Here is a 15476-nt window from a genome sequence, read left to right as displayed (position 1 = left end):
GAAGGAAGGAAGGAAGGAAGGAAGGAAGGAAGGAAGGAAGGAAGGAAAGAAGAGAGGGAGGAAAAAGGGGGGTAGCAGGCAAGCAGAAAACCAGGCACCTTTACATAAAGGTCAAACTAACAATATTAACTTGCAGTATTACAAGTAAGAATGGTGGTGACCTTTGAAGATGAGGTAAGTGACCAGAAGGCTCCAGAGCCAAAGGCTTTGGAAGTACTAATAATCTCTGGGTCTAGGGAATTTTTTATTTTATCTATTACTTTATTTGCGCATATCAAGATACAGAGCACATAAGTCAGAAGACAACTTGCACGAGTCAGTGTCCCGTCCCCCCAGCCTGCACCAATGGATCCCAGAAACCAAACTCAGGTCATTAGGCTTAGCGGCAAGCACGCTCACCTCCTGAGCCTTTTGTCTGCCCTGAGTACAAAGTCTATTTGTAGGGTGACTATGTCATACTTTTCTACAGGCATTAAAGTTTAATACTGTTCATTTTCAATTAATATTGCTTTGATTTAGCTTTTCTGAGACACAAGAGAGTTGATAACAGATATTATAAAAGAAAATCCACAGGCTGGACTTTTTGGTATAGCTATCATTCTACCAATATAACATGCTAGAACACAGATGTTATTTTCTGAAGGCCAGCCTGTACTTGTAAAGCGGCAAGGACGGGGTAGTTAAACAGTATGGGGGGACAAGAAGTTACAGGGAAAAGGGTCCCTTTGCAACATGCCTTCATCTATAAATGGGAATAGTAACAAGCTTTTCCCAGCAAAATTACTACGTGGTCTCAAGAGTCCAAGACTTTAAAACACTCAGCATTTGACAGCATCCTTTCTAGGCAGTCACACAGCAGTAACAACAGACAGGCTAACACTCTGAAAGGACTGAGACTTTTAAATAAATTAGTTAACAAACCTGAGGAGAGGAAGATTCACTTCTATTAATGCCATCTGGAGATTTTGTAGCTTGAGTTGATGCATTCTAAGAACAAGAAAGAACATCATAAAAACGACAGGAAACTACAGTTTTAAAACTGTTAAAAACAAAATAGTAAGCAGACCTAGTAAATACTTTTCTCTATTGAACAAAATTAGTAATTGTTTATTAGAATATTTTCATGCATGGCAAAAGTAGTGTGGTTAAGTATTTTAGAAAATACTTTGCTGTTAAAAAAAAAGAAACTAGACAGCAAAGATTAGTGTGCAGCAAATTTATTTCAAGCTAATCAAACACCTCTTCCCTTATGTGCCCAATTTTGTCCCCATGACAAAGAGTCAATAAGCAAAGCTCACTCAAATAGAAAACTATCCACAAAGAAGTCATGTCAACTGCTCCCTACACTAAAACCACATTCAAATTAAAATTATCTGGGCAAACTTACAAAAAATAAAAATATTGAAATGCTTCATTCACTTGAAGCCAGCAATTTAAACAAAACTAGTGTAAACATTCTCAGAAAGAGTCTAAGAAAATGTCTTCCACACATACTTTCTGCTTCCTTCCGCTGGGGAGCCCGCTGCTCCAAGGCAGAGTCACGGGCTGCGGAGGCGAGCCCACGACTGTCTGCACTTGGGAATTCCACGCTGCATGTACAGTGCACTGCCGCTCAGTGCCCCCACTGTAGGAGCAGCTCAGGAGAAAGCGCCACCTTGCTTTACAGACCAACTGCACCGCGCGCAGTCACAGCGCACGCAGTCACAGCCCAGGAGTCTAGCGCGGTGTGCTTCCTTTTCCTTTACAGATAATCCCAGGGAAGATGAAAGAAATGGGGGTGGCTTGTCCAAAGTATTCTCAAGGTTCTCAAGATAAGTTAGGTGTTCAATAAGAAGTTAATCGCTGAGTATCAGAAATTTATTGTGTCATAATTTAATCTCATTTTTCAGGAAAGAAAGCAAAATATTTACAAATGGAGAATTTCTTTGGCATCCTTGTTTTATGAAATGGGGTCTCACTAAGTTGCCCTTGTAGCCTTAAATTCCTAAGTTCGAAGGACCCTCTCCTGCCTCAGCTTTTCAAGTCTTGGTTTACAAATGTACACCACCACCCCAGCTGTAGGATTTAATTTCCTAAAAATATGCAAAGTGGGGGAATGTGTGTATGTGGAGGCCGGAAACAATGTGGCCACGGAAGTGTGAGAATGGTTGTGACGGATATGAGCTATTAGTTGTTAACACTGAGTAATGGACATGTGGTGAAAGGAATATTCATGTGTCATTATTACTATTTCTCATTCACAATATACTTCAAATTTTCCTTAGTTACACCTTTAAAGGACCTTCTCTTCCCTTTAAAATATGCTCTTAATTTCTATCAATCTAAGAGACTTCTTTAAAATTATATAGGAAAAAAAAAGTTGGGAGAAGATAGGAACTAACCTACCTTCTTATTCAGCACCATTTCAATTACATGGTAATATATATGACATACTATTTACAAAACACTATAATAATATCCTATAGGATCCAAAACAAACTTTCAATTATTAAGAAAGGTCTGAAAGGGCTCCATAAAATAGGTGGGGCTCTGGGGAGGACAGCACTAAGGCCCATATTCTGTTGAAGGGATGGCCTTATGCACAGCAGTGGTCCATTTGAGAAAGCCCCACAGCTCTTTAAATATCACCAAGCTCACAACACGTAGTACCTAAAACAATTCTTAAAACTTTCTTTTCTTTGAACTTTTTGTTTGCTTATTGTTTTGAGACGGGGTCTCACAATGTCCAGACTAGTCTTAAATTCAGTAAGCTGCTGAGGTTGGCCTTGAATTTCTTTACTTCCTGAATACTGAGATTACAGGCATGCATAACCATGCCCGGCTTTGGAAGTATTTTTAACTGTAAACCCTGCATTACCTAGCCAAGTCAGTAAAGCCTGGCTGAGGAGCACTGGTCTGGGGCACCGTGTGAACCTAAGACAGGACTCTGCACAAGCAGCGCTTGAGATTTTGGCATCTGTTCTACAGGGCTTCTGAAGCCCCAACTGGCTCACCTGCAAAGCCAACGCCCTCTATGCTGCTCATTTCCTTCTGCATCGCTGGGAGGCCTCTGTGCTGTGCACACCTCAACATCTCTGTCCAGCAGCTCTCAGAGGACAGGGCACAGTGTTTCCATCCTGGTGCTGGACGCCTAACACTGCCTGCTAACGCCTTGCCTGGGCTCTTTCTTCAGCCTAAGAACTCTCGGGGTCCTCCTCCCAGCGAGGAAAGCAGAGTTCACTCCACACACTGAGGCTCTAGGTCCCCACACTTTCCCTGGGGGGAATTCTCAGCGGGTTTGAAACCCGCTTGGCTGCCCAGACACACCCTCTTCTCTGCCAAACTTGTCTTCATTTTTTTTTTTTTTTCATTTTTCTGCAATCTTCTCAATTATACCTGTTTCAAGCTTTCTATGACCATGGTTTGGCTGCTGAGCTCTAAGGATACAGCTGTATTTGAAGAGTAGAGACAGAAGTATGTTTTTAAACTACATTAAGCCCCGACAAGGTAGCACATGCTTTTAACCGTGCTTTTACCTTGGAAAGCTGGAGGATCCCTATGAGTTGGAGGACAGAATGATCTACATAGCAAGTTCCAGGACATCCAGAGCTAATAACAGAAAGAACCTACCCACCCCCCAATAAACAAATAAAAACGTCTTAAAAAAAAAAACAAATTAAAGAAAACTCAGCTCTTGGTGAACTTGTAATTAATTCCCACTAAATTTTTACTATGATAAGTAATTATTCTAAAGTTCCTTTTGTCTCATGGAGAAATTCATGTTTTCAATCATGAACATATAAAATTTATATAAGATTAATTTTTCTAGTCTACTGAAGTTTATTTCTAAATAACTTAAAGCACTCATGTTTACCTTATAACATTAAGAATTGAATTATTTTATACTGTATTCATGACAGATATGTCTCTGAAGTTTCCATCACTCCTATATGCGTGTACAGAATGTTTTTCTTTTCTTTACTGTCTTTTTCCCTTCCCTTCCCTCCTTCTTTCCTTCTTTCAAATAAACTGAAAATTCTATGTAGCTGAGACTCCTGACTCAGCCCCAAATATCTCTGTAAACAGGAAGTATTCCTTGTAGCCAGAGGCAGCGAGAAAGCAGCTTTCCAAATGTCATTTGACACTCCATTTTCACCCTGAGCTGCTTTCTTCTCTAGAATAGAACTGAAGACCACTGCTGGTCCTGTATACACCAAGCCTTCACTGCCCACCTGGTTTAAGAACAACCAGCTACCACGTTAAACCAATTCTTAACACTTAGAAAAACTGAAAAGCCAGTTCAGCTGTCCTCCAAGGGAACCATTGGAAAGTAAACCCTGATACATTTTAATTTATTAAATTCCCATTTACCAGATACTCCAAATAGAAAGATATCTACATCCCCAAAATAAATCATATATGATCTACTTATTTTAAAAAATGAGACAACTGTTTCTTTTCATACTCAAAAAACACAATCATAAAACACAATATACTTTGTACTTAAAATGAACATGCTATAATAGAATCCACCTACCTATGCAATGTTGTTAATTAATGATTTATACAATGCATTATTTTCCTTAAAAAAAAAAAAAAAGTCAGTCACATCTCAAACACTCCTGGCTTCCTCCCAAGAGTAGAACAGATTTCTGACCATGCATACTGGTTTTTCAGTATGAGCACACATTTCCAAGAGACAAAACTAACAAGTAGGGGTGGCCTTCACTACATTAGTGGAAAGGAGATGTTACTGAGATGCTGTTAGTCACCACGAAGCAGCTAGCCAGCAAACTCAGCAACTAGTTCTTTGAGGTAAAGAATAGAGTTAGTAATGCAACACTGAAGATGCTCTGAGGGAAGTAAGTGATAAGCCACATGAGAATTACTGCTACAGCTGCCCAAATGTTGTGATTCCCACAAGGGAAGGCAGAAAGCGGTGGGAGGACTCACCACTCTGTCTCTCTGTGTTTTGTGCTGTTTGGAGGGATCCAAAGCAAAGATAGTGTACTCAGAGAGAAAGGCGGGCTCTGCTACCATCCCAGCTAGCAGCTGTCTCAGTCAGTGTAACAAGCAGAGGTAAAAAACAAAACAAATGATGAAATACAAACCACAGTGTGTTTCACAGTGATCTCACAGCACAGCACTACAGCACTCAAAATATTACAGCCCCCATTAAGAGCATCATCCCACCCCCAAAGGAGCAGTCAGGAATGGAATGAACTAGTGAGTTTAGGATTGCAAAAGCTGACTTGGATGCCACTTGCTAACTGGTATACATATAATGTCTGCAGCAGGCATCATGGCACCCAGTATACCTGGCTACTTAGTATAAAGATCCCCTCTCATATAAACAACCCACAAAAGTGCAGACTGTCAGCAACGCGCGATGAAGCTCTGAAGACCGACAGAGAGTAATGCCCACAGCTAACAATACCGTATTCTTCAGTTTTTCTAGACACTGAGATGTTACATTCACTCTTCTTACCAGACACCACCCTCTTCCTCAGCAGTGGCCACAGCAAAACCATGCCAGGAGGAAAGCTGAGAGGTGACAGGGATGAGGCACAGCTACAGCCGCTGCCCAGCTCTACACTCGCCCTTAGCTCACCGAGTTACACCAGATGCAGACAACATTTATGCCAGTCATGGCTTACAGTAAAGTGGGCTTAAAGATAAATGTGAACAACACACACCTTTAGCATAACTTCTATAAGTACTAAAATGAATTCTTTAAATACTTAAAAAGACAGCACTGAAATATAGAAACAATAAAACACAAAACTTTATTAATACACGCAAAATTACTTTTATCAAAAGTACATACATAAGAAACTTCTGAAATAAAATCTATAACACTAGTTCTTTTGATACATATTCTTTTTTTGTTTTACTTTTCTTACAGAAACTGTTACACCAAATACCCACGATCATGAATTAGATAGATATCAAATGTCACTTTAAATGATTTCTTTTGCATGCGTATGTTAACATCATTTGTCTTCTTAATTACTCTCCACTTTATCTACTGTCTCGAAAAATCAAAGAAAAGAAAAAAGAAAAACCAAACCAAACAAACAAAACCTCACAGATTCCTAACACAGGCACAAGCACAAGCACAAGCACAAGCACACAAGATCTGTCCATGTAAGACAGGTTAGATCTAAACTGGGGCTCTGGGTGCTGCAGATTTCTCAGAGGTAACTGCTTTTTTTGGAGACCATAGTATAACTTTTGTAAGTACTTAGGATGTTACTATTTGAGGAAAACTAGCTGCCCCCTAGTTTTTTATAATCTATGCATATATAATTATTACAAAATGAAAATGCTAAAAATTTAACCCAGGAAAATATTGATGGCACTAGTTTTAAGACAAATTATACAAGGTATAACTAAGGTGTATAACACACTATATAACAGTACATGATATACAGTAAGTTATGTGTCCTATAAAGGACACATATGAAAGTAAGCGTTGCAAAAGTTTAAAGGCCTACACACCTTCCCTCCGGACTTTAAGGCTGCACATACTGACTGCAGCCTTCAGTAGTCCTTCACCCAGCACTGCTCTGGAGACCGTCATAATTACAGACAGACAAACCTTTGCTTTACTTGGCCTGGTTGATGTACTGAATGGGCTCTCATGCAGCCAGGCTGGCCTCAAGCTTACTCTGTAGCCAAGGGTGACCCTGAACCACTGGGTCTCCTGCCTCTTGCTCCCCACTAACTGGATTAGTTAGGTGTCAGTATGCCAATCTAAGACAAAACAAATTAAAATTTTAAAAAACACAGATGTTCACATTACGATTTGTAATAGTAGCAAAATTACAGTTATGAAGTTGCAAAAAAACATAATACTTTTATGATTGGGGGGCTCACCAAAACATGAGGACTGTATTAAAGGATCGCAACATTAGGAAGGTTGAGAACCATTCTTTTACAGGCTCATTTTGAGAAAAGTAGTGTCTTTCTCATCCCTTCTTGTGACCCTCCTTTCCCACCCAGTTAATATGGCTCCCAAGGCTCCAGCTTAGGTCAGATTCTATGGGAAGAGCCATCACAAGTTCAGTCACTAAGCTCAAAGAGGTGTGACTTAGTTTTTGATCATGAAGCCTCCCCAAGGACAGAGGCTTCCCATAACAAGCCACAGAGAGCAGCAGCCAACTACTGTAGCTAGGAGAACTGCCTTAGCTGCAGCTGCTGCTCCCGCCACATGTGCTAACTTACCAGCACAAAACACTTTCATTTTCAGTCCTCTCAGCCAGTCCAAAGAGAAACTTAAGTAACTGCCTACACCACTGCCTTCACCTAGCACCTAAGCAGCTATATGGTAGCAGCTTAATATCAGCCCTGGGGGAACTTACAAAACTGCACTGAGCAGGTTTTCACTCTTACTGAGCTACAGTTGAAAACAGCTGCCTTGGGTCTCAACTTCAAGCCTCTCAGGAATGATTTCAATCCCTCTACGCCTAGAGGTGTTTGCCATGTTTGTGAACCCAGAAACACCCCTCAGTGACAAGAGAGAAAAAAGTCTTATCTTCTATGTCTGGTGTCTGGCCCGGTAAGGGTGATAGGAGCACAAGCCCTCTGGGTGAAGGCTCAGCACAGCAGGCAGTACAGCCGGCAGCTTCTCAAAGGGCATCCGAAAGTCCTTGAGAAACCACTGCTAACTCCAAGTAACTTCTTCATTTATTTTTATTCATAGTCTTTCCCCCTCATTTTTATTCACAAATCTGATTGGCATCCCTTATACAGACCAGAAGAAGAACCGCCCTAAGGAGTTCGGGGCCTCAGAAGCTCACACATTCTCTTTCCTCACTCAGATACCAGTGCCCAAGTGGTAAACCTAAGGCGCTCTATTCTTACTTGCAGCACTGCGTACCTTAATAAGCGCCTGTGTTGATACAACTGCAGAAGAGACTGATGGGGGAATCAATCAGTCAAATTCAAGATCACAATTAGCGCTCTACAGCTCCCTCAACCTCATATACAATCTTTAAAAAGCGAAACATTTTTGTAGCTCTCCCTAGCCCCAACGCAAACATCACGGACCTAAAAAGATAGAGAAAGACGATCCAATATGCACTCTAAGAGGGCTCACTCAAGGTCTCTAAGACTTGAGAAAAATAAAGACTTCAAACTTGCCATTCCCACTCTGAAAATGCTCATCCCTAATGTGGAAGGTGTAACCGAAAGGCAATTTTTCAAAAGATCAACAAATCTTTAGCTGAGGTGGATGAAAAAGCAAGACAATGAGAACTCTTACTGTTAACTTAAGATAATTTAGATGATATGGAACCAACTTTTCAAAACTGATAAGGAGATACATTAAACTGAATAAATCTGAATAAAGCTAAAGAGGTTAAATTAGTAATCAAAACATTTCCACACATTAAGAAAAAATGGAGAGCAGGTTGGGATGAAGGGAGTTACAACAGCCAAGACCAGATCAAACACTTCACAAAGTTTTCCAAAATAATACAAAAGAATAATACTAATTTGTTCTATGAGGTCGGTACATCCTGATACCAAAATCAGAAATCACAAAGCTGACGAATATCCCTTATCAACACATGACAATCTTCAAAACAATGAAATTGACAAAAGCAAATCCAGCCACACACACACACACACACACACACACACACACACACACACACACACACACACAAAGCATACATACCATGATCAAATGAGAGTCATGAAGGAAGCAAAGTCAATTTAATTTCAACATCAATTAGTGAAAGTGTCACTGCCTACAGAGTAACAGACAGAACCAGGGCTCCACCTCCATACACACAGAAATACTGCATGGAACTAGAGATGAGTGCCACTGGGCTTTTAGTTTGGGGAGGCAAGATAGCTCACTGGACAAAGCCCTGAGTTCAATCTCTTGGACCCACACGGACTCCCCCAAACTGTCCTCTGACTTCTACATGCACACTGTGATGCACACCCACACCTACACCCACAAGAGATAAACAAGCTTTTGTAATGTTAGGTCCTTTACCATTCTGGAAGCTGCCTGTGAGTAACTTAATCACCATGCTTCATCATGTGTACCAGTTCCCTCCCCTCTCCTTTGCTCTTATCGGGAACCAGAGTTGGACTTTGTCAAATACCTCCTCTGTGTGTTAATTCACTTGGGGCTTTCCTTTCCTTTTCTTTTCTTTTCTTTTCTTTTCTCTTCTTCTCTCTCTCTCTCTCTCTCTCTCTCTCTCTTTCCAGATTTATTTGTTTCTTATGTATACAATGTTCTGCCTGCATGTACACCTGCAAGCCAGAAGAGGGCACCAGATCTCACTATAGAAGGTTGTGAGCCACCATGTGGTTGGTGGGAATTGAACTCAGGACATTTGGAAGAACAGCCAGTGCTCTTAACCTCTGAGCCATCTTTCTAGCCCATTTTGGGGCTTCTTAAAATTACTATTCCATAGAAATGTAATATACATTTGGAAATTAATCTCTTATCTGCATTTATTTGCTAAACTCGTTTATTAAGTCTAATGTTTACCTGGAATTTTCTACATGTCTGCAGACAGACGTCATTTTATACACTCTTCCTTCGCCTTCGCCTTTTGTCACATGCCCTGCCCAGCACCCACTGCCAGAACACCAAAGAAAGGTAGCACACACTTGCCTCTCTTGTTCTTACAGGGGAAGTCTTACATTCATTTGTTTTGGTCTTTGTTTCTGAGGTGGACAGTCTCAGAAACCCTGGACTCAATGGTTTACTAGCTGTCTCTAGTTGATTTTATATTTCCATATCTGGTTTGCTTCCCAGTTTTTGCTATAACAATAATTTCTTCTCTCCTTTCGGAATGCTACTAGGCATTGTGCCCTCAAGAGCAGGTTGCTGACAAGACAACTCCTATATTAAACTGGAAGAGAACCATCCCAACAGATAGGCAAATTACAACTTCCACACATGATGCCCTAACATACATGCAAGCACTCATAAGTAAAATTAATAAGTGTTTTAGGGGTGGGGGGCTGGAGAGATGGCTCAGAGGCTAACAGACAGGCTGCTCTTGCAGAGGACCCAACTTCAATGCCCAGCACCCACTTGGTGGCTCACAATCATCTCTAACTCCAGTTCCAAGAGACCTAATGCCCTCTTCTGGCCTCTGTGGGTAGCAGGCACACATGTGGTACACAGACATAAATAAATATAAAATATAATACTTAAAAAAAAAAAAAAAAGCTGGGGGCTGGAGAGATGGCTCAGAGGTTAAGAGCACTGCCTGCTCTTCCAGAGGTCATGAGTTCAATTCCCAGCAACCACATGGTGGCTCACAACCATCTATAATGAGATCTGGTGCCCTCTTCTGCCCTGCAGATGTACTTGCAGACAGAACATTGTGTACATAATAAAATATTAAAAAAAAAAAAAAAAAGAAAAGCCCTCTTGGGCTGGATAAATGGTTCAGTGGTTAAGAGCACCTGTTGCTCTTGCAGAACCTGAGTTAGGTTCCAAGAATTCACAGCTTTAACTACAGATGCAGATCCATCACGCTCTGGTAGTGCCTCCTGGGGAGTCAGAACCCCTGGAACTGGAGTTACAGCAATAAGTGTCTCCATGCGGGTGCTTAGAACCAACCTACTCCTGTGCAAAAGCGGCAAATGCTCTCGACTGAGCCATCTCTTCAATTCCCTTAACATTATCCTACATTTAGGTTATACTTCACGGAAAAGAAAAATATACAAAAAAAAAAAAAAAATCTCCAAGCCAGTTGTTAGTTATATGGAATTGGTTGTTACTTTTCAGTTTCTTACCACCAGCTTAAAAATTGAAGGCTTTTCCCCATAAGATGCTATGTTGAACAAAACATTACTAAATTATTCTGATAGCTCCAAATATTAAATAAACATACTGATCCTCTTAAATTAATTTTCTCCAACAGTTTATAAGGGGTAACTGCTACTTGTGTTTAAAGGAAAAGGTCCAGTTGAATTATTAATAAATATAATACCCAGAAAACAAATAACTGACTTGTCAAAATTGTCCCCATGTTGTCGCCATCATCAGCTTACACTTCCCACGAGGAGGACGTCAGAATGCCACACTAACCTCTCTGTCGGGTGTCACGTCATCAAGCTGCTCTGTAAATGAGGATGTCCTGCTTCTGGCCCTTGTTGGTGTTGAGGAGCTGGAGGAAACCTACATTTAAAAATGATTGTACAGATTAGAAGACAGCACTGACTAGGACACTATGCACTGAGAGGTTCTGTTCTCACTCCATGCCCAGGAACTCAAAGAACGGAAGGGGACACATGAAAAAGCAGAAAGAGTAACTACAACAGAATCAACTAGAAGACTTAGCTACTACCCACTAAGTCTTTGAGCTGACAGTCAATTTTAGCAAAATGTATATAAGACTGTGATTACATTTAGGATGATAATATTGGGAGAAACTGAGGCCAAGTGATGAGTATATAAAAACTCTACTATATTTGCCATTTTTCTGTAAAACAAAATGATTCAAAATTTTAAGTTTGTTAAAAACAAGTTGTCAGCTTTAACTTTAAAGCCCCTGAAACATTCAAAACTATGAAATATACAGGTAAATAGCAGGGCCCACCTCTCCAGTCAAAAGCCTTTCTTTGACCCTACTTGCACAGCTCAGCTGGACACTGAGATGCTAAGAATAGCCTGATTACTAGAATCCTCAACACAGAACAAAGGGCCCCAAGTACTAAACCTGGTGTCTGAAGTCTACTCTGATACGAGCTAAGAACAGCCCTGAAAGTACAAAACCAAAACGTTAAGCCCCTCTGTACTAGTAACAAAACAGCTCTGAACTCACTCACGGAAGTGCTTGCTTCCACACTCTTTCACACCTACACAGCTTTACAGACAAGAAAAATTTCAAAACTACCTGTCGTTCACGAGAGAACAAGTCGACAAATGGAACCCACTGTGTGAACAAATGTGACAAATGTGTGAACACATTGCTAAGGTCAGGGTGGAGCTGAGGTCATGAGCACGTGCACACACACACAAACATATACAGAGAAAAGCAAACAGATGTAAGCTAAACTTCCCCCCAGAAAACAGTGTAGAAACAATTGGCCATTCACTCTGGAAGAGATATAAATGTTAACCTCTGAACAGGAAAAATGCTTATGTCAAAGGAGAAATTAAGAGTGAGTTTAAATGGCATGATGGACACATCTATAGACCCAAGCTTAATAATGTTCTTCAATAAGCAGCTCTCCTGAGGCCCTAAGTTAATCCTCAGAAACTTACTAGCCCAGTCCTCCCTTTATCTGCAACAGGGAACTTGAGACCTACCATCAGTCACACCCACGTGAGACTGAGTCACAAGTAAAAAAATAGACATGTCAAGTTAAAGGTCACCCTTCAGTAAGCTAGGGACAGAGCTGGAGACAGCCAAAGGAGTGCAGTACAGTGGGAGGTGCCATGCTGGCGCTGGCTATTGCAACTGCTGAGCAGCTGCAACGTTTTCATTAAGAGCCCAGGAGGTAGCCATCAGGCCAGCCTACTGTACAGGCTGTTGCTCTGCAGCAGCCTGGGGCCCTGGAAAAACTGTCAGCTACCTGGCATTCTTTAACAAAGTCTTTTTCTTCTTGTCTACACTGAATTCTGTCACTTACAACAAGGAATTCTAACACATGTCCCTTCTAAAGATCACCTGAAAATCAGCACACAGCCTGCTACAATCAGCCAGGTGAAAGTCACCTTAAAGGACAAGGTATCCTCTAAGCATCCAAGACAAAACAAGGCAAACCAGGACTTAAAACTTTGAAACAGGCAAATAGGTGAATGTAACATAAATCTTTTCCGATGGCTTAAGCATCCAGAACAACGTAACTCTGTCTGTGTGTTTTGAAAAAGGTGGCCACCAAACATGTTTACTCCAGAGACAGCTTATATCAAAGTTGGGGAAACTGAGTAGCTGCAAAGTGGCTGCAGTACAAGCACAAGGCCTGAGGTTTGCATGCTCAGCACCCACGGGAATGTGAGGGAGTGCAGTTTTACATCTGAAACCCTTCCTAGACCTAGAGTTAGTTTTCAAGCCAAGCCGCTTGAAAGGCTGAGATCTGAAGAGGCTGCCACAGGAAGGGAAGAGCTCCTCGCTGGGTCTGGGTGGAGGTGGGAAACGTTAGGAACTATAACAGCCTTGAGGAAATTCCTCTTGAGCAACCCATCCCCTACTGGGACTCCATAACTCCTGAGAAATCTCTGCTGTACTAATTCAGCTCTCCAAATACCTAAATGCCGAGAGGACCCCATGCCAAGATGAGACCTTGACTCACGTGAAAGTGCGTCTCAATGTGGATGTCAAAATTGGCCTTACATCTCAGCCTCCTGTGAGTCTAATCAGAAGGCCTCATCAACTCTGAACAAATATAAAACAAAGTAATCTAAATTTTTAATGGTTTATCAAGATGAAGAGTGAATGAGCTCTAAAACACCCTGTGCCCAGAAAAGTGCCACAGCACCTGGTAACATTCAGCCTAATGGCTGATCACTATCTGAAGCTACAAGACAAGTACGACAAGAAAAGCCTGGTCTCTGGTAGCCTGGATCTTTAGTATGCTCTCACACTTAGAGACAGATAGGACTTTAAGGGGCTGGAGACATAGCCCAGTGGTAGAGCACTTGCCTAACACGGGCAAGATCCTGGATTCCATTTGGGTTGTGTGTGCACGCGTGCACATGTTTGTGTGATGTGCACGTGTGTGCATGCTATTTGCTGAGAAAACTGGTGTTGCTATCCAGGCTCACACTCATATTCCCTTGCCGGATAGCTTATCATTAGCTGACCAGAGGCCTCAACTTCACAATAAGAAAAACCAGTCTAATGTGGAAGGTCCCACATCACCTTTGCCCGGTGAATAACATATCACTGTCACAACTGTGCTACCATATATGGAAAGGGGTTCTGAAAGCATGATTTTAGCTGAAAATGAGTTTACTCTAAATGAAAGAAAAAAGAAAAAGTACCCAGACAAGTTGAACCTAGTTACACAGGCCCTTCAAATGTGGGTCCAGAAGACAAAGATCAAGGCTAGAGGTTCGCACTCCTGCCCCTGCAGGGACACACGGCGAGAACTGCAGTCTGGGGTGGAAAGCCGCCTCTTCCACAGCCCGCAGAGCACTGGCTGAAGCCGACGGTAACCTCCTGGGCATGAAGGAAAGAAAACAACCTGACAGCACCTGGGACAGCCTTGAAACAGAGTCCTGCTGTCCCAGACTTCTGACCTACAGAACCGTGGCCGAACTCAGCTCAGAAGCTCTGAGGCTGCGCAAACTTCTGTAGAGTGTGAAGATGAACAGTAACCTTTGGGAATGGTAGGCTCTGCGCCCTGTCCCTATTCCTAGGCTTTTCATGACCTGTCAGAAGCTCCTAAGGCCCCACCCTAACTCCATAAGAATTTGGGCAGCACCTGTCTCGGCCGTGAAGGGACTAGGTGTGCCCTTCAAGGCAAATTAACACCGAGCACAACACCTTGTATGCACCGTTCAATAAAAACATCATCAACAACTGCAAATGTCTTCTTGTATTGTGTCACTTTGGGTCCTTACAACCTATCTGAAAGGCACAAAGGGCACACGATACCACAGCCAATTTCCTGATTAGAACTGATGCTCAGAATGCTCACGTGGCTTGCCAGGATAGACACAGCTTCTACCTCCCCGTCTGCCTCACCAGTTCACTGTCGATGACTACTTCCTGAAGTTCTCTGGCACTCACAGTAGAATAGCAACAATGCCGCCATACTTACACCCAACGCATAGAGACACCCCTAAAACAAAAGTTTTAACAAAACTACAGGCATAGGGGCTAGACCTCAAACGTGGGTCTTCGCCATGCAGACAATCACCAACTGCTGAGCTGCAACCCAGACACTACCGCCTGTAAACTTTATATCATGGATTCACTTTCTCTTTATTCTTGAATCACACATATTACAGTGAAATGTGACTATACCCATCGTCCATCTCTCTCCTCCCACCCCCACCCCAGCTCTGCTCTAGACTCACTAGTGCTACCCATGTGTGTGTCCCCACCAGTGAGAATGCCCACTGACCCTCCCTTGTCCAGCAGCTATTAACGGCCAGCAGCTGCTCACCGGGCAGTGGGCCCTGGAGAGAACCCCCTCATGATAGCTACCTTCTTGCCTGCATTTTCACTAAACACAGGAGGAGACTTCAGGTACAAGTCACCTGAGTGCTTTACAGAGATAACCAGCCATGTTATCTCTGTAAGCACAAAGCTCCTGTACCTGGCCGCCAGCTCCCAAACCTATACACTTCAATGTACTTCATGTTTTTAATATGATTTTTAAAAATAGGAATTGAAAGCATTAATCCCAGGTTTAACAACATGATTTAAAGGTAGCAAAAACACAGAATTTGGATCTCACATAGTGGGATGTGCTAGGTTTACCTTTGCTCTACTGGAGGCTCCCTTGCTGGGGTTTCATGGACACTCGAGAGTAGAATTGTTAGAAACATGGGTACAATT

General features: G+C 42.0%; 1 protein-coding gene across 7 annotated transcripts in view; it reads right to left on the bottom strand.

Moving 5' to 3' along the window:
• The window catches only part of Golga4 (golgin A4), an 87669-nt gene that overhangs the window by 62308 nt on the left and 9885 nt on the right, over nt 1–15476 (bottom strand). For 6 of the 7 annotated variants that reach the window (XM_055601826.1, XM_055601822.1, XM_055601823.1 and 3 more), the window contains exons 2-3: nt 11051–11140; nt 922–987 (exon numbers count right to left, since the gene is read on the bottom strand). In XM_055601826.1, the coding sequence (XP_055457801.1) occupies nt 922–987; nt 11051–11140 (156 nt within the window). Of the gene's footprint in view, nt 1–921; nt 988–4932; nt 5020–11050; nt 11141–15476 lie in introns of those variants that run through there. The other variant, XM_055601828.1, reaches the window with a different exon arrangement.

Source organism: Psammomys obesus, unplaced genomic scaffold (assembly GCF_907164565.1).
Source record: "Psammomys obesus unplaced genomic scaffold, mPsaObe1.curated_primary_1811, whole genome shotgun sequence".
Classification (NCBI taxonomy): domain Eukaryota; kingdom Metazoa; phylum Chordata; class Mammalia; order Rodentia; family Muridae; genus Psammomys; species Psammomys obesus.
Note: the sequence above shows the minus strand (reverse complement) of the source record. Positions and strands in the feature narration are given on the sequence as shown.